This window comes from Pleurodeles waltl, chromosome 9, assembly GCF_031143425.1.
Source record: "Pleurodeles waltl isolate 20211129_DDA chromosome 9, aPleWal1.hap1.20221129, whole genome shotgun sequence".
Taxonomy (NCBI): domain Eukaryota; kingdom Metazoa; phylum Chordata; class Amphibia; order Caudata; family Salamandridae; genus Pleurodeles; species Pleurodeles waltl.
The window spans coordinates 1,078,531,750-1,078,552,219 of NC_090448.1; the positions used below are offsets into that span (position 1 = coordinate 1,078,531,750).

Below are 20,470 nucleotides of genomic sequence, written 5' to 3' on the forward strand. Positions count from 1 at the left end.
TTTTAGTTACAATGTGAAGAAATGAAGTTTGCAGTTCAGTGGTGAACAAATACTCCTTTTTTTTAAAGGGAGGGACTCTCCAGTCCATCAAAGAGAATTTCATCCTTCAGGAACGATGATTGTAACACCATCCAAAAGAGAAGGGTTTAGCAAACATCAACAGTTTCCACATTGCGTAAGAGGGGAATTGCCAAAACATGCTCTTCTTCTTGGCCAAATCCCATCGGATTCTCTCACTCCCTTAAAAGACCTGCTGAAGCTTCGACGCTCTGTTGTATCTCCTTTAGGAGTAACTAATGTGGTATCTCCCAGAAACAACCCTGCTTACAAAGCTGCTCCCAATGGAAGATGCAATCTCCCAAACAACAAGGGGACTGCTTTGCAATCTACGTTAATGGGGGAAGGCCCATGCCCAGCTGATTTCCCAGACCTCAGTGCCATAAGCACATGCCCAGTCACACAAAGTGCACCAGCTGTCTCGCATTTGGATCTTCCAAGCATGAAAGACGTTGCGTCCCAAAAATGTGTGGACCACCATGGGTCTCAGTACGAATCACCAATCAAGCTTTTTGAAAGAATGAAAACAATAGCGGCACAGAGAAAACTTGCTCAAACACCATCACAAACTGAGCGACTTTTCACTTCGAGAAACTGCCATAGAGACATTCTCTTAACGCCAGTCACTAATTCATTAAACAAAAGTACACAGCAGTTATCAGGATGTGCCAATGTTAAAAACCGGTTGCAGTCATTAAACTGTAGGGAGCCTCTCAAAGAGCATCAGTTTACAGGTTAGTTTGATTTATTTGGTCCTTAAAAAGTTTTCAGTATTTTAAAAAGTGTCATTTTGTTCTTGTTTAGTAAAGCATGTCTGCCTTGACATTTACTACTTGCCATCTTTCTGTTGGAAAAACACATTTTATTTGCATATTAAACCAACTAGTTGTTTTACTAAGCTTTAAGGCAGGCATGGGAGAAGCCTCAAGGTATGCATGATTCCACTTCTGTGAGTCACAAAATTATGCACAGGTAAAATCTGTGTTTTTTTTTTGCTTTTTTTTTTAATTTAATTTTTTTAATTAAGACATTACTTGCCATTTCCATGGTTTATTGGTACTGTTGGAAGTCTCTTTATAATGTCATTTGTCTGCTTTTTGGTTATTGAAATGCCAGATGTGCTGCAAGGGGTTAAGTCTTGACACCTGCTACCAGACCCATCAATAATCAGTGGGTCTTATTTTATTTATGGTGTGTATGTTAGGTTTTAAACCTTGTTTTGTTTTCTGTGCCGTAATTTACTATTTGTCCGGACTTGGATCACTATACTGCATTAATGAAAAATTACATTTCAGAAGCTTCTTTGTTCAGAGATACTCCAAGTGGTACACAGTCTACACAAGCACTGTAAGAACATGTTAATGTTATAGTCCTACATGTCCTAGTTTTAAATAACATGCACCCTGCTTTGAGGGCTACAAGACCTAGACCTACATAGTAGTGACTTAGTAAATAATTCAATGGGAGGTTTTGGCCTTTCAAAAGGGTTTGATTTGATAGGTCGAATTGCATCTTTTACACTGCTAGAGTCAGGCTACAATGATAGGTCTGAACTCATGTTTGCACAGCCACTGTAGTGGATGGTGCAGTAGGTGCTGCAGTCCACTAGTGGCATTTAACTTCCAGTACCTGGATTCACTTTGTACCACATAGTAGGGAGTTATAAGTAAGCTAAATAGGCCAATTAGAAGTATACCAATTTCATCATGTTGAAAGAAGGACCACAGACAGTTAACCACTGGTTAGCAGAAGTAACATGAACCAAGTTCTACAGTCAGCAAAAACAGATAGGCAAACAGATTGGGTTACTTCAGGCAAAAGATGGTAATGTCCTACATGCTCTCAGCAGGAGGCTGAGAAACTTCCAACTGCCATGGAAGTTCTCATCGCTAAGGCAGAAAACCCTTCTGCCCTGGTGTGGTGCATCCCTGGGTGATATTCCAAAGTGATGTTGAGTTTCTGGTTGTCAGAGGTATGCACCCTGTCGAAGCAGGAACCATAATCATCAGATGCACACCATAAATTAACCTATGCTACGTCTCTGGTAGCTTGGAACAGAGCAGGCAGGCTTAACTTAAGAGGCAATGTTTCAAATATTTTTGCAACACTCTAAAAAGTAAAACAGTGAAAACACCACATACAAAATTAGCCCATGTAGTTAGAAAAATCTATATTAATTAACAAAATACAATAAGTAGAAGTTGCAATAAGAATTTTTAAAGATTAAAACGCAATTTAGTGCTTAAAAGCTCCAACTGGGGCTATTCGGTCGCGCTAGACAAGGTGAAACCTGAAAAGTCCAGCCAACCACAAAGGAGGGTGGATCGGATACAGGGACCAGCCTTGTCCTGCTGGAAAAAGTACCCTATTGTGCCGTCTGCAGGGCCTGATGCGTGGGGCAGGGAAGGTGCTGCATCAATCCCGCTGGATTTAGACGTGCATAATTTCTGAGCCACACAGTCTGAAATGTGTTGGTGGCGGTTTCCTGGCAATGAATTGTCGAGCCGTGCAGTCAACAATGCAAAGCCTTTGTCCGCAGCAGCAATGTGTCCGCCCATCCATGTGTGTCAGCTCCTCCCTCCCATTCTACCCAGGATGGGCCATCAGGATGTCCATCAGTCACACCTAAGCTCCCTTTGTGTGTGGCTGCCTGGAAGGAATGCACAAGAGGAAAAAAACAAAAATGATGGACAGAATGCGGAACCAATCAAACGTTCACCCCCAGTCACAGATCCATCAATTCTTTTGCTCACCATGCCACCCCAGTTTGGACCCAGCCATATGTAAATCAGTCTTGACCCTGTTCCCCATGGGAACAGTCCAGCCCGAACTGCCAGGCCAGGTCCTCCCTGGACCAGAAACAAGCATCCTGTACCGTTTTCAGGGTATCACCCTTCATCAGCCAGGCTCGCTTGAATCCAGTGGTACCTTGACCCCGGAACCCATGTCTGGGCATGCCCAGCACACTTGAACAGGGTCAAGACTGATTTCTATATGGCTGGGTCCAAACTGGGGTGGCTTGGTGAGCAAAAGAACAATGGATTAAACCCAGATCTGTGACTGGGAGTGAGTGTTTGCATTGTTCAGCACTCCGTCCATCATCCTCTTGTGTTGTAAAGGAATGCACAAGAGTCCAGCTGTTACCCATCCAGATTTCTGTTCAGAGAAAGACAGAAGGCACAAGAAGACTTAAGGTAAGATTGCCAAGTTTCTAAAAGTGGCATTTTCTGAATTACAATTGAAAATCCATCTTCAACATCAGTTGTGATTTTAAATTGTGATTCCTAAGACACCATACTAGGGGTTCCATCTCTTCCTAATTGGAAATTTACACTTGTAATAAGGCAATCATAATGTCAACCTGTGGGAAAGACAGGCCTTGCAGTAGTGAAAAAACACATTTAAACGTTTCACTACCTGGACACCTAAAACTTAAAAGTCCATGTCCCATAAATTAAATCCACTGCACCCTGCCCTTGGTGCTGCCCAGGGCCTACTTTAAGGGCAACGTATATGTAGTAAAAAGGACTGTTTGGGCCTGGCAAGAGGGTTAACTTGCCAGGTCGACATGGGAGTTTAATACTGCACACACAGGTTCTGCAGTGGCAAGCCTGAGTCATGTTTCAAGGGCCACTGAAGTGGGTGGCACAATCAGTGCTGTAGGCCCCGTACTAAAGGCCCTGGGCACAAGTAGTGGACTTTACTAGGGACTTATAAGTAAATTAATTATGGCAATTGAATGTTACCTTGTTTTAGGGGAGTGAGCATATGCATTTAAGCACTGGTTAGCAGCGGTGAAGTGCCCAGAGTCCCAAAGCCAGCAAAAACGAGGTCTGCAAAATAGGAGGTCAGAGGACAAAAAGTTAGGGGAAACCACGCTAAGGATGGCGGCTCTAAGAGAAGTTCATACCCTGTAGGGAGGCGAACCACCGCAACAGTTTAGGATACTCACCCTCCATTTGCATTACTGGCCTGATGTGTGCATTGTCCTGGAAACTAATCCCAAACAAGTCTCAGTTTCTTCAATGCTCACACCACTACATATGCCCCTCTTTCAATTGCACTCCTGTTTTGCTTCACTAATGACCGAGATGGAACACTCATGCACTGACAAAAATCTCTGGAATGCTCTTCTTAGTCTAAAGAAGACATTTATCAACTCGCTCTGCAAGGTTCGTAGAGGAGATTAGCATGCTGAAAGCACACGTTTAAAAATGGTCACAGCAATGAAAGGAAAACATGTTCAAATGATTCTCCACTGTAATATACACAACAAATATATGTATCTATATTACAATGCAAAGCAAATAATGAATTAAAAAATGCATCACCATGAGGCACGGGCAAATCTGCTTCACCCCCGCCAATCAGCATCAGACCACCAGATCCCAGAATCGATCATAGAACGAGAGAGAGATCAGTTATCCACACGGGAAGGATGACACACCTCCGCGTCCTGAGCATGTCTGAGATCTGAGTCACTCCCCGGTCCATCTGGTCTCTGCCTCTTATATACTTTGAATAAACAAGAGAGGAGAATTCTAGAAACTCCCTCCCACTGCATACGTTTATTATTAAAAAAAATGCTGGTTACTATAGGTCAGCTTTGAAAAGAACACTTTGGGAATTGGCCAATATCCCAAGGTGCCCTCTATTAAAACAAAACCTTTCCCTGCCGTCCTAGTACATTCTTATCAGCCTAAGCCCTTGGTGAGAAGGAACACGCAGAATAAAAACAGGAGCAAGAAGCACATTGTATCATGGAAAAATACTTGCAGCTTTTAACGTGGCGGTGGCTAATGCTAAAATAAAGTCAATAGGCATAATGAAGCTGGTGGTCACTAATGTGACTGTGTCCTGCTATGCTAAGTGCAACGTGGAGTCAGTGGTCAAAACACAAATATCATTACAACTCCAGCTCTGCTCCCTGTGTAGTAGCTGTTCGTTGATGAAGTCCTACGGGTGGTGTAGGCCTTCTTCATTCAGCTGCAAGAATAGTACCCCAGTGCCATTGCCTGAAGCATCTGACTGCACAATGTGTCTTGAATACTGGTGCTGTCCACATGGCCTCTTTCTGTCTGCTATATACATTTTTTCACACTTCTTTCTAGATCACATTCTTTGGCTGCTTTTTGGAAGTCAACTCTATCAGGGAACTGACAGCAGTGGTGCCATACCCCTCTACAAACCTCACATGGGTCTGTGTCTTTGGGAGCTCCAAGTCTAGTATGATTTAAATATTTGGCTGGAGAGTCTGTACAACACCACCAACCAAATGTTCAGGTACATGACAGATCCCTGCCCTACCTGGTACTTACTGGCCTTGATAACGAGGCCTGCCTGAGGGAGAGCCTGAAGCACTTCCTGCAGATGTATCAGGTGGTCTTCCCAGCTGGAGATGATGACAGCAGTGTAGTTGAGATAGGCTGCACTGATGTTTTTCCAGCCCAGACAGGAACTACTTGACCAAACATTGAGAGGTGGCAGGAGTCTTTTCAATCCAAAGGGCATAACCCAAAACTGATATAGAGAATTTGTGGCTTCTCCTAACCTCCCTCAGTCAGGGCAAGCTGCCAATACCTGACATCAAGTCAAAGGTACTGAGGAATTTGGCAGCCACTAATGTGGCAATGAGCTCATCGGCTGTAGGGAAGGGGTATGTATCAGTCTTTGTGTGTGACTGAGTTGAAGCCGCGTAGTCCAAACAGAACCATAGTTTTGAAGGGCTACTTGGTGGGGCACTTTTTGGTGCCAACACCACTGAGCTGGACCAGGGGCTAAAGGAGAGTTCAGTCACCCCCAGATCTAACATCTTGGACACCTCATCCTCAATGCTGCTCTTGCCTTATCAGACAATTTGTAAATATTGTTTTTGATGGGCATGCGGTCCCCTGTATGTCTTTCTTGGGTGCACCGATTGGTGAGCCCTAGTGTCAATGAGAACAACGAGGCAAACTGTCCCAGCTGCCAGCAACAGTCCCCTCTGCTGATCCTCTGTCAGTGTAGGGGGGGAGGACTACTCCAGCCATCCTTGTTGACAGGAGGTATGGGAGGGATTCACTCTCCCCTCTTCACCACTGTTTCTCATGGTGAGCACGATGATTTCAGACCGCTCGTAGTAACTGAGTAGTGACTGCTTTACAGCCAAGTTCTACCACGCCTATAAAGTAGACATCAGCCAGCGATTACTTGCGGTATACATAGAGGCAAAAACAAAAGGGATTTTACCCTCTACAATGAGGAAGGGGTGCATCACAATGATACCGAAACCTGGAATATACTCTTTTGGACCCTTCCTCTTATCGACCCATCACTATGATCAACTCTGATACTAAAATCCTTTCTAAACTGTTAGCACTCTGTCTGCGGACAGTGATCACACTGTTGGTGCATGTTGACCAGTGCAGGTCCATGCTTGGCAGGAGAACCAACATGAACTTGCAACAGTTAATGCTTATAATACATGAGTCAACAGAATCCCTGGAAGAGATGGTAGCGGTGTCAGTCAATATTACAAAAGCTTTTGACACTGGTGACAGGCAGTACCTCATGGCAGTGCTGGCGGCTATGGGCTTTGGCCCCCAGTTCTAGGCATGGATATGCTTATTATACACAGAACCGACTGCCAAGGTGAAGGTGGGCCGATGGTGTTCAACTACTTGGACAGTGGGCAGGGAAACACAACAGGGGTGTCCACTTTCACCCATACTGTTTGCATTGGCCTTGGAACCACTTGCAATCCAAATCAGACAAGCCCTAGCAAACTGGGGCATAAGGGTGGGTGACACAACTTGCCTTGTGCTGTTATATGCAGTTGATCCGCTCTTTTATCTCAAGGCCCCCAAAGAGTCATTGCCCCTAATAATACGGCTCTTGGAAGAATTTGGGGACATCACAGATCTCAGAATTAGCTTGGATAAATCCCTGTTTTGTCCACTGGGATGGCTCTTGAGAGAGGACCCTGCAGCTCTTCCATCCCTCCCACTCCGTTGGAACATGGAAAAAGTTTGCTATTTGGGAATGAACATAGCACCCACCTGTCAGAAACAACAAATGCAATACAACATAGATTGAGATACTGAAGGCCTTAAGGCCTCTCTAACAATTTTTGAATACACTCCCATTGTCTATGATTGGACGAATAGCAGTATATGTTACAACATTCATTTGATTCACTCCCAAGTGCTACTTTCCAGCATCTACATTCCCACCTTATCACACTTATGTGGAAGGGTGGACGGAGTAGAGTGGCGCGAGAACACTTGCCAACACAGGAGGGTGGGTCTTGCCATTGCAAATATAGAAATGTACTACCTAGTGTCACAATTACAACATGCTGCACACTGGCTCACAGAAGAGACAGACTGGGAAAAGACGCTGCTGGCTGATCGCAACAGAATACTGACGTTACTGCAGTTGTTGTTTTTCGCGATCCCGCGCGCTGTCCCTTGAGGCCCACGAAGTGATTCTGCCTGGGCAGCAGTATCCTTTTTGTCTGCCCTCCAAAATGAGGGCGGGGCGGTGTCTCCCCAATCCCATTGGGGGTTTGTACTTTCCTTGTTCCTCAACAGAGAGGGGCTCCTCCCTCTCCCTTGAGGGGGAATACCCAAATGTCCTTCGTCGGTTTTGCCGCTGGTGCGGCTTTGAACTATAATTTCCGGGTCCCCGGCAGCGGTTAATGCGCCGGCCCCTGATGCCCCCTGCGGGGGCGGTCCTTTGCCAATTCTGGAGGCAGGGCCACAGGAAGGGTTCCCTATCTCAGTACACACGCGGCAACCCTTTGGGAACGTACAGTAAAAGTGATGTAAAGGCGGGCATCCTTCGTCAAGGAACTCTAATTTTGGGACTTTCCTGCCTTCAGTATACTAGCTGATGGCATGGAGAGATGGGGGGATATGAAACCCTAAGAGATCTTTACCCTACATCACTTTTGAGGGGGCACAGGATACATTCGCCTTGGTGGATGGACAATCTTTCCTGTACACTAGTATAGTAAATATAATTAAAGGAATTTGGCCCGACTACCCCAACACACCACTAATATCAATGCTACAACATACCCTACTGGAGTTGGGAAGGATGCAACACATGTAAAAGGCACTACTGCTGGATAGGCCAAAACGGCTCCAGTTTAAGTAAAAAAATGTATGAGAAGAAGAATTGGGGGAACAAAGTGATGCCACACACTGGAATAGAATATGTTCTCTGGTACACACAGTATCTTGTATTGCCGGATTTAAATTAGCTCATTTTAACTACATGTACCGTACCTATATTACACCAGTATTGCTACACAAGATGGATCCCTCCAAGACTGAGGGGTGTCCCCGAAGTCCAGAGCGTACTGCGACCTTCGCACCCTTAGCTTGGCATTGTCCACCAGTGAAACCATACTGGGAGTTAGTACTGAAACACCTGGGGGACAACTGCGGGAAACATATTGACCAAACCCCACTGACTAGCTTACTAGGAGATATACAGTTCCACAAAACTTGAAAGATGGAGCATAAATTTACTCAACTGACACTCCTCTTGTCCAAGCGCAGAGTATCTATCACTTGGCTAGGACAACAGGGACCAAATGTAGACAACTGGATAAAAGTTGTGATGGATTGAGCGGTGCATAAGGAGATCCGACTCAGTCGTGTAAGGCAAGACAATAAAGCTGAAGACGACATACAGACCTGGAACACCCTAATTAGCAATTTTGAATCAAGAGGTAGCCCATCTCTGGGAGGCACAACAGATGGGGAAAGATAAAAGAACACAACATTATCATTGTTTGTGTTAAAAAAGAGGAAGAACAGTAACTTTGGAAATGTATATCTAATGTTGAAAGAATCAAGAGTCGAGCAGCAGAGGCAGCTGGGAAAAGAAAGCGCGGAGCGGGGCTGCTGGGAAGCCGCAGGGAGTTCAGAGCGTGGAGCAAGGAGGAGGAGCGTCGCCCGAGCAGCTCCGGCTGAGTGCTGAGTCTTGGCCAAGCTGCTCTGGCCGTGCTGCATTTGTCGCCTGCCCGGCCTGGCCCATTGCACCATCCTATCCTGTTCTGCTTGTGGAAGCAGTGAAAAGGAGGGAGTCTCCCTGACAGCATTTGCCACCTGCCTGATTGCCGTCTTGCTGTCCTGCAGGCCTAGCTCGCTGTCCTGCCGCTAGAAGCAGGGATAGGAAGGGGTGAGTCTCCACGTCCATGTTCCTGGTTGTCCGACATTCTGCTCCTGGTCACTCCCTCCTACAGCCACCGCATTAACCCAGCCCTTCTTATCAAGCCGCCAGCCCCCACTGCCCTTTGCAGCAGCATAGGGGTATAGAGTGGGGGTCAGTGGGCTTACAGCCTTGGTGATCATCCCAGTCGGCCCCATAGTGTGTCTCCACCAGTCAGCCCCATAGTGTGTATCCACCGGTCTAAGGAGTGGGCTGGAATTTCAGCGGGAAAGCGGTGAAACGGTCCCTGGTGTGAGCTCTGGGTGAGAGGAGCTGTGTTTGGAGCCCCTGGAGATTGGAGTGTCTGTGGCGAGCTGGATGCACTAGGCTGTAGGCAGCCTGCTAGGAGCAGAAGCAGATGGCGTTAGTTAGGCCAGTGTGGCTTGCCACTCATTGCTGTCCTGCTCCGCTTGCTGTTGGCAGACACGAAGCTACTGAGCGCCCTGGAAGTGTGTCAGAAGTGGTTTGCCCTGCTTCTGTGGGAACAGCGAATTTGGACCAGTCGGGGGAGGAGAAGGTAGGGAGGAATTTCGAATCTGGGCAGACTGGTCTATCAGACCATATTAGATATTGCTTTTCAATAAGGTGAGAGACCTCCTCATCACCCCTCTGCTTTGACTTGGTTCTGGTGGTTTGGAGAGGAGGAAAAATGTATAACCCTAAACAAATTACGTTCAGGGCGCTTGCTCCCAGGAAGGACATGTACAAAAACTAAATCCAGTCCCCTTCAGAATAAGGTCAACTCGGCCTTACAGGTGAAGGGCCAGAATCAAATTTTCACTTTATGGGAAAAAGAAAAAATCCCTCAGGAAGAGAGAAAGCTTGAGATTCCCCTGGAGCTAAGTGGAACCCTGTTCAAGTGGGTTTCAAAGGAGTACTACTACGCCAATAGTAGATTGGGGGGGGGAGAGGACATAGTCCCCCAGGAGGCCCTTTTAAAGAGCACTCAGAACTCACTCAGAGCGCCGCCGCATCCCTCTTCTACCTCCTCCTCCCTCCTGCTAGTTAGGCCACCTCTGCCTGTGTGGACCTTCATAGAATTAGTTAAGTCTGCTGAAGTTCTCCAGGAATCCTTTTTCCACTTGAGGGCTACAGGGATTCCATTCACTGGGCTTTGAGACTTCACCCTACCCGATTTGAACTTAGACCTCTGTACGAGATATGGGTGTCAGGTCAAGGACTATTCCTCGCCACCTGGGGATCCTGTGCCTATGCTTCCACTGACAGATCTCCATTTGTTTAGCAGTACCCCGTCCTTCCAAGACTGTGTACTTTACCTATCTGTGACACCAGTCCTGGAAGTAAGCGGTAATTTGCCTAGTCAACCTCCAGACCAGGAGGTTAGATTCTCTACTTCCCTGAACAGCTTGGAAAACCTGCTTTCCTAAAAATTTAAAAACTTCTGTAGAAATTTGTAGGAGGGTCTGACTGTATTCTCGATTCGGTAACAGCCATCATGAAGGAATTGTCTAAAGATTACAACAGGAGTTTGAATCAAGGCCTCTCTGTAACTGTCTGTCTCCCCGTTGCTATTAAATGAACCAGAGAATCCCATGGTGCGTTTTCTGCGTGGACTGGTAAATCCCAGTGTAAAGAGACTATCAATAAAAGGATACTGCTTGATAGCCCAGTAGACTTCATAAGTTTATTTTTGACCCCTCCCCAGTTAAGAGTAAACGGTCGGCAAAGTCTAATCGGACTGAACAGGAGGTATTCCCAACATTCAAAGCCTTGTCTAATCAGAAGAATTGTGCTCCGGAGTCGCCTGTACCTCTGTCAATCATGGGAGAGAAAACAAGAGGAAAAAATCTAAAGGTTTGAAAAGACTAGTTCGAAGGATCACTAAGAAAGGCAGAAGGAAAGTACATTTCTCTGAGGCAACAGATTCCACTAACAAAATGCATTGGAGGTATCTAGCATGATTTCTTCCTCCTCTTTGGTGACAGAGATCTCATCTGGGACTATTGGAGCAGCCGCAAGGGAGAGAGCCCGAGAGTGAGCCTTTCTTTGATGAACCCGACAGCTCCGATATTTCCGTTCCACAGGCTGAAGGGAGACTCTAATGGCCCTGTATCTTCGGAAGGCATTCCTGCGACTGGATGCAATGCGGACAGATATATAATGGACTTTATTCCAATCTTTGATGCAGATTTAATTTTCAGTAGATCTACACTGTTAAACTGCTTCTCGGAGTCTGGCCCATTGAGGTCAATTCATAGCCATGATATTGATCTTGTTTCTCTATTGTATTCTAATGTAGGTTTTAAGTCAAGGATTTCCTTTCGCTTTAAGCGCTTGGCTAAACTGGTCCTTCGAAATGCTTATTTTGTGCAGTGTCACAGGTTCCCTTTTTAGGTTTGAATCGGGCTGGCGCCAGTGGGGGGATGGTAGTGGAAAAGAACAAAGGTTGTTGTTTTTTCACAGGAGACACCCAACTCTAAGGACCAGTATGAGTTTAGGCCCAGGGTAGGTTTGCAGGACCTGACAGTTTCCCTTGTAGGGAGTGGTAGGCAGGTGTCACTTTGGGAAGCATCAACTGCCCCCGAACAAAAAAGCATCAATGGTCTAGATTGGTGGGGTTGGCTCCTGTGTGCCTTAAACCAGGGTGGGGGTCTAGGTTTCTGTTTCAACCCCTAAACTAGTGCTGGCCTGAAAATTGTCCCATGGAATGCTGCAGGGGTAACATATAGTAGGGAGAAGTTACTTCTCCGTTCTTTAAGTCCTGATTTGATTTGACTCCAGGAGACATGGTCTGATAGGGATTTACTGTAGGGTGATTATTATGTTATATTCTGTAAAGCCACCCCTTCTAGAAGGGGGCATGCTTAAGAGGGAGTCACCTGCTTGCCGCCAACTAAACTTAAGTGGAATTATGATTCTTATAAAGATCTTAGCAACCTTTTTATGGCCGTAATCCTTCAGGTTCATAATCCGACCCGGGGCTCTACCCCCTGTTACTGGTCAATATCTAGCTGGATAACTGGGAGGGGAATGAATTGCAAAGCTTTGTGAAACTTATGAAGCAGCTGTTAATTAGCTCCTCTCTAAGATCTCCCAAAAACAGACATAAGGTGATTCTTCGTCCATTACTTGCCCTGAATAGGGAAATAAATTGTCTGGTTAGGATTCAGTACTTAGAGTGTTCATCTAAAAGGAACTCCAGGGTGGCCCTGATAAAAAGGAGATGGAGGCACTTTTAGGCCCATCTCGCAAGAGACTCTTGGGACAGGTTTTGGATCCATCTCAGGGAAGCAGTGGTAAAGGGTCAGGGTAGATGTTTTTGGTCATTGGTTGGCAAAGGCTGCGAGTCAAGAACGCGTTCTTCCCCTGTAGCCATAGCTGAAGCTCGTTGGACTGAATTCATTGCCACCCTTTATGTATCAAATGGGGTTGAATTGTTTCGACTTCCCGAAAGTGATGGGTCACAATCTATTGATCATCCTACAGTGAAGGAGATGGAGCTGGCATTCGAGCTATGCGCCTCTCCACAGCAATGGGTCCTGACTAATTACCCATTTTGGTAATAATACAGGATATTTGCTCATGGAGTAAGATTTTATTTGTTATTTTTGGAAGGTGTTTCCTATCCAGAAGAATCCCACCCCTCTGGGTCGGTAGTATTATTGTGCCTTTATTTAAGAAGGGCGATGTTACTGTCCAGCCAAAAAAACGGCAGATCACCCTCGTGAACACGGTGGGGAAAATCTTTGCTAAATGTCTGGTTTCCAGACTAACTGTTTGGGCTGATAGGAATAATATCACCTCCTGGAGAAAACTGGGTTTAGGTGTAGACATAACACTTTGGATAGTATTGCAGCATTACAAGTTATCACTGAAAAGTATGTGAAAGTAAGAGGTGGAGTGGTCTGTGCTGCATTTATCGACTTTTCAACGGCTTTTAGCAAAGTGGATAGAGAATTGTTATGGGGAAAGCTGGCTAAATTGGGTGTGCCTAATAATCTTCTTGATCTACTGATCGCGCATCACTCCTCTACTTGGTGTAGAATACTTTTAGGGGGTGACAAAGGTTTATCCCAAGACATACCCACTCTGACTGGATTAAAACAAGGATGCCTCTTGGCGCCTTTGCTCTTCTCTTTATATCTTTCAGATATCCCCTCTTACCTCTCCCAGAGCAAGGGCTTTCCCCCGTAAATCGGCAGGAATTCTGCTTGCTGCTTACTATATGCTGATTATATCATAATTTTCAACTTAACCCCAAAAGGCTTGAATAACCTTCTTCAGTTTTTGACACCGTATACTGAGGCCCACTTTTTAAAGGTTAATGCTTCAAAAAGCAAGGTTATATGCTTCCATGGAAACCAAAAAACGAAGTTCCCTAATTTCCACTGGTCCCTAGGCATTCAAAAGCTTGAAATTGTGAACTCTTATACTTTTTTGTGGAAAATAGTGTGTGTGTGAATCCTAGCGACAAAGTGCACATAGAGAATAATAAATCCAAATCTGGTGGTCAAGCAAGAGGCTTTAGGGGCCTTATATATGGCCACTGTGAAGAGGCACTTTGCAAACCTTTTAGTGGTCTATCAAGCGAAAATTCCGCCATCCCTTCTACATGGCTTGGAATTGATTGATTTCTCTAAATGGGGTTTTTGGAATCTGTTGGAAGGCAAAACCCTTAAGATACTCTTGTCTGTTTATTCAGCTACTTCTGTGGCAGCCTTAAGGCTGGAACTGGGTTTAAGAAGTGTGTTCGTTCAGGGTTTAGAAGAGGTTATACGCTTAGTTGCTTGCCTCGCAAAGAGTGAGGATAATACTTTAAGGCCCTTGCTGAGGAAAGAAATTCTAGCGAACAATAATTTCAGGTATACTATCTGTAAGCTGTTCTCCTACGCTTTAGAAAGGCAGGACTTGAACTGCAATCAGGTCCTGGCTATTACCCCCTCTCAATTGAAAATTGGCTTGAAACCGGCTACGTGGGATTCAAACTTTCGATTGGACATAGAAAGTTGTGCAAAAAAGAGATCTTTTCTGAACTTAACAGAATCCTTAATTGTAAAACAAAGCACAACCTTATATCACATGGAATCTACCAAAGGGGGTTAGGCATTTTTGGATGCTGCTTCGCCAGGGATTGCTACCATTGAATGTTCTTCTGGGGAAATGGCATGGCTCGGCTAAGGAGTGTAACTTCTGTTTAGCTGAAACCCAAGCCCTAAATCATGTTCTTTTTGCCTGCCCAACCCTTGTTTTGTTTCGGCGTAAGTGGCTAAGACCCATTTGTCTACAGTTTCTAAACTGTCTGTATCAGAGTTTCTTCGAGCCTTGTACGATCCTCCCAATTAATTGTTCAGTTTTAGAATTTTTAATTTTTAAAAATGCTTCTTATATTTAAATTAAGCAAATGGAATTTAAAGATGGTGTTTTATGATGCACTGTCTCTTAAGGTAGTAGGGTGGGGGTGTTCTGGAATTCCTTTTTATGTAAGGGGTTAAGGAGTTTTATTTTTATAATGATGCACATTATGGGTGGAGTCCTTGTTTGTTGGGTGAGTTATTTGATCGTTTATGTATATATTTAATTCTTATGTCTTTTTTTATTTTATTTATGTAGACCTTGTTTAGAGTTCCTAATCATAAATAAATATAAACTTGAAAGAATACAAGTGGTTTCAATGTGAGGATAATAATTCTGTATATGTGTACTAATCAACTGTAGCACTGATCTTATTTATTCTTAACATTGTAATTTGTTTGCTAAGTGCCAAAAACGGTCTGTTGTAAAATTAAAAGAAAATCCTTATAAAAACAGATTCTGTAAAATGTGTTCCCTGGGGCTGTTGGGGTACAGCGGACCAAAATTGTCCACACCCCTACTTCTCAAAGGGTATTCCCACCACAGACATATTTTGGAGGGGAAGCTTGTGCTTTCCACCTGAATTGCCACTGAATTGACAGTTCATACAGGATCTACAGATTGCATCTGACCTGATCCTCATCTGGGGCCAATAAAAAAGGGTGGCCAGGCAGTCAAAGGTTTTGGCCTGCCCAAGATGCTCTGCTAAGGAATTATCATGAAGCAGCACCAGTAGGAAGGCCTTATAGCATTGGGGGCCCTGCAACACTCTAGTTTACCCAGGCTTGGGAACCTTATGCTCACTACACAGGAGACCATCCTTCCAGTAAATTAGATGATCACCAGAGACGTTGCCGTTTTTCTGGGCCTCAGCCCTTGAAAGTGGGGCTCTCCTGCTCCTTGCAGGTATGGTCCTCTGCAGGTTGCTATCTGGACAGCTCAGGCAGGTCTCCCAGGGCAGAAGAATCTTCCTCTGTAGGTATGACTTCTCATTCTTGGGGACAGCCTCCTTCCTGAACATTTGGTTGTGTAGAAATTAAATACTGACTACAGAGGGATAAGTTCAGACACCATTTTGTAAACAATATCTCATATTATTGAATCATATGTATTTTTGTTCCACTCTATTTTGATTAATATAATGTATACAGCGATAACCACAGACACTGTGCAGTAAAAAGAATCAAAGTCGGTGCTATGCATGTACAGTCAATAGTAACACACCACTGAGTTGTTGGAAAACATTAGTTAAAATCAGTGACTTTTCCTCGCAATTTTGTATATTACAATCTTTCCAAAAAGACAGCCAAATATGTAGAGTCCAACTTGTTTGGTCCATCTGCAAGGTAGTCCATAGTCTAAAGGCCCTGTCACAAGGTGACCCCAATAGCTCACACTCGCTGTAGATTATGACTGGTGGTCTTTTTCCTTTTTTCATGATATCAAGACTTTTAATTAAGGACTTCTTGTAAACTAGAAGATGTGAACACGTTTCACCGTGGTTGTTCAAGGTCTGTTCAGGACGGTATAAGGAGCGTTTATTGCTCTAGTTAAAAAAAGACAATACTACAAATAAACAAACCTATATATTATCATCATCATCCTAATCAGAAGTACCTAAAATCTATTTACCATTCACCATATGGTTGAAAGCCAAATCAAGAAGGTTGGCTGAAAACCATCTCAAAATAAATTACAGGGCAGAAAGAAATGCTCTCAGTATATGAACACCATTTAACAATAGGAAGTATCCAGATATCACCTCTTGTGTGCCCAGTCCACGATGTACTTATGTGCGGGTTGGACCCCAAGTCACCACTAAATATAATGGGGGCACCAAAGTGTGTCAAAGTGTCAGTGCTTTATGAAGCTCTTACCTTTGTAGCCCAAAGAATGGGAGTCCCATTCTCGCTATGACGACGCTTACTGTACTTGCAACAATAAATGAGTATGCTGTGCGGGGGCAAGAACAAATGCAGGCTGCACGAAGTTGCAGATTGAAAAGGAGCTGGGGGAATCTAACCGTGCATCTCCTAAATCGAGGCACTTACTTGGGGCTGAAAATAATCAGCATCTGATTACAGCGTATAAAGCAGCTCCTCTGTATTCAGAAAATGTAGTGGGATCGTGTACAAACAGGTACATGCTGGATTACCATGGTGCTCTAAAACTGCCCCACTGTCATCACACAACTTCCTGTATGCTCCGTTCAACGTCACGTGGCCCGTGCTATCCACTAATACATTTTCTAGAGAGTTGCTAAAAGCATACTGTCTCCGCCATATTGCAATGTGCCCTTGGTGAGGAACGTGGAATACTTGGGATATAATGTTTCAAGTGTATTGGAGGCTGTGTGCAGGGATCTGGTGCATTCAGCTAAATGAATTGTGCGGTTGCCTTCACTCCTGCTGCCCCTCCCCCACCCCTCCTGGTGGGACTCGCTGTCCCAGGAGTCACTTAGTGCTGTTGGGGGGCCGGACTGCAGACGCAGGCGTTTAAAATCGCGATGCGCCCCTCCGCTGCTGGTTGCCTTCACTCCCGCTGCCCTCCCCTCCGGGTGGGACTCACTGTCCCAGGAATCACTTGGTGCTGCTGGGGAGCTGGACTGCAGACGCGGGCGTTTAAAAACGCATCGCGCTGATCGCTGCGCGGGATGCGCCCGGGCAAAGCCTGGGCCAAGGGTGGGCCCATCCATGCCCGTCGAAGACTGTCAGGTGCCGGGCTTGGGCAATCCCTCTTAGTCTTACGTGGTAACACCCAGCGGGTCCTGGATTATACTTTTCCCAGCCCGACCCACAAGAGTCGGTACACTAACTGGCATCCCTGGGAAGGAGCTGTTGACTGCTACACTTGTCACCACCCGGAAAAGGTCCGGCTGGATGAACCCTGTGGATACCTGCAAAATAAGAAGTCCTAAATAACATTTTATTCTGAGGGGGAATGGGGAAAAGGAAAGCTGTAGACACTGCTGCTCCTCGGAGTGAGGTAAAAAAAAGCAAAAACCAAGTTAAGTGTCCAAATGTGTCCAGGTCCCATTGCAAACGTGAACGCTCTTCATGCCATTGATCAACTGTTTGAAGAGGTCAAGGCTATCCTCCATGGTAACTCCCAATTGTCACGCACTAGTAGTGGAGCATCCAAGGGGAAGATAATTCCTTCTATGTTCACCAAGGGGAAGAGTGGGAGGACGCAAACTAATTGCATCCGTGCCGACACTGATAAAGTTAAGGCCCCCCAGGATATAGGGGGGCCTCCTTTTTACACCCCTCTGATATCTCCAGGGGGAGTTTCAGGTTCTCCTGTAAGCATAAAGGATGCTTTAGCTTTGGGGGCAGAATCACTCCGCATTCCATTGAGTCCTGCTGTTAAGGTGGTTCCTAATATTCTATGTGCAAATCACTTTGAGCCCTTGGCAGTGGAAGATGACTTGATCACAAGTACAGCAAATTTTGAGCTGGGAATTATAGTGGATGACAATATTACAACCATTGCACCCTCTGCTACTGTTATTGCATCTGAGCATCCACCCGATAATTTTATCAATCTGACTCCCGTCCTTCAGAAAATTGATGAGATAAAATCTACACTGCTACTTTTAGTGAATTTTATGAAAGATAATCTATTACAGTGCTCCACCTGCAAGTGCCAGCAATCATGCCAGAAGGCAGGGGGTGGCGGGAGCTCTTCTATGACAAGGCCTGTAACAAGGATTGATAATTTACCACATGCAAAAGATTCGGCCTCATCTGTTGCTTCTCTTTCATCCTCCAGTATTGGGTCCAAACCTCAGATAGCAAATGCAAGCGTTGATCAGAGGCAAATTGTCCAAGGCTCTATTGCTAGGTACCACCGGGGATCTTCTACTTCTGCCCCTATACAATTACGTGCTATAGAAGTAGGACTCATGAGAGACAGTAGTCAACCATTTCTTCATAGGTTGGAAAATCCCTCAATTTCTTCTGCTCCTCCCTTACAACCCCAGACAGTAATTGATCCACAACAGCATCGGAGGTCGAGCCTTGGACATAATGGTCGTATAATTTATATGATAGGTGTCCCAAAGTTATTGCCTGGTGCCTTCGAAGATGCAGAGTCCTTGACCAACAAAACTATTCATTGGCTTCGGACCCTACGCAATTGTCTTTCTGTTATACACTCTGACATATATTTGGTGGAAAGGCACAGTGTTGTGGGCTCAAGACATGATTTTATTTCTGTTTGCTTTTTCAACAGGGTTCTGGTGACGGAACTGAAAGATTTCGAAGCACGTACACGCCATTTAAATTGCCCGAGAGGGATTGGCATTAGTCTTGCTACTCAGCCCCCTGATTCTGGCACTGGGAAGACTTTTATTTCCACTCCTATCTGTATTCCACAAGTAGAACTGGAACTCCAGCCTCAGTCCTCAGAAACTGGATGACTAAATCTCATTGACAAAGAGCTCTCGGGGTTACCTATCGGGGTCCTATGTCCCGAGGGAGACGCTGTCCCGTCTGATGACCCTGAATCAATTGAAACTAAATTATCGTTGATGTCCTGGAATCTAGCAGGTCTGGCTAAGAAACTGGGAGATTTAGATTGTTCCTTTTACATTAGCAGCCAGGATGTTTGTTTGTTTCAAGAAACTTGGGCTGAGTACCAGACCTATATCCATGGGTTCACTTCGTATAGCATTTCAGCTCAACCACCTACTAAGGGGATGGGTCGTGCCAAAGGAGGACTAATGTTATTATTAAATAAGAGACTATGTTGCCAAAATTCGCTACTAACTATAGACTCAGTAGATTTAATGGGAGTCCAACTTACTTTTCGTGCAGACCTGAAGATAATCATAATCAATGTATATGCCCGCACAGTAACGCAGGGCCTAGAATCCCAGACGTTAAGTCAGTTGTCTGTATCTTTAGATTCTCTTCATCCATTAGCCCTGGTGGTAATCGGAGGTGACTTTAATTGCACCTTTGAACCATCCATACTGAGCAGTGAGTTAACGGAAGAAGAAGACAATCTGTGGGGAATCCCGCAATTAATGAAAACTAGTTTATGTATTCGATCCCGGGTGGCCACTCAGTTGGCCGCACTTTGCTTAAAACATGGCCTCAGGGCATGTAATGGATGCATGCCATCTGATTTGGACATGACGCCGACATTCAACAGAGGTATTTCCTCTAGCACCATCAACTACTTTCTAGTAAACATTAGATTGTGGCCTATGTTAAATGACATGAAGGTGGATGTACGACCAGAGAGCGATCATAACCCCCTACTCCTTACCCTAAGTGGAGATTAATTTAGGAGGTCCGTCCATGTCCAGTTGTCTGAGGTTCCTATTCCCTTACAGACCATTAATTGTACTAGAATATGTTGGTCTAAGGTAATGTCTAACCCTTATCTACTTTCGGGGATTTACAAAGCTTGCATTGATGAGATATCTGATTATGCTGATCACGAAGTAAGTAGTATTCCTATTCTTACTATACACAAGTCATTGTTAAATAGACTGCAGAGCATTTTTTACAAAAAAGTCCAGCCTAGATCAAAATCCCCTAAGTTGACAGCAGCCAACAGTACGGACTGTGCTAAGACCAAGCTGGCACTCAGGATCGCAATCAGGGACGGTTCCCTGTGTGAAGTTCATTCCTCCAGATGTATATATAAAAAAGCAATAGTGCAGGCAAAAAAGTCATGGGAAGATGATGTTTGGCAGGACATGCTTACTGCAGCCGAAGAAAAAAACAATAGGCTCTTTTGGGAACTGGTATCTAAAAGATATAGGGGGAACAGGAGTAACCTTAGGAACCATATTCAACCAGAGGTTTGGGTGACCCACGTCTCCCAACTTTATGCCGCCCCTCCTGACTCGTTAACCAGTAATGTGTGTGACTCTGTCCCTTCTTCT

The 20,470-nt window shown here is 44.9% G+C and overlaps 1 protein-coding gene across 4 annotated transcripts in view; it reads left to right on the plus strand.

The window, feature by feature from the left end:
- MIS18BP1 (MIS18 binding protein 1) overlaps positions 1-20,470 on the plus strand; it is a 384,752-nt gene that overhangs the window by 3,077 nt on the left and 361,205 nt on the right. For all 4 annotated transcript variants that reach the window (XM_069208712.1, XM_069208715.1, XM_069208713.1 and 1 more), the window contains exon 2: positions 7-791. In XM_069208712.1, coding sequence (XP_069064813.1) covers positions 116-791 — 676 coding nt within the window. In that variant the 5' untranslated portion in view covers positions 7-115. The remainder of the gene's footprint in view (positions 1-6; positions 792-20,470) is intronic.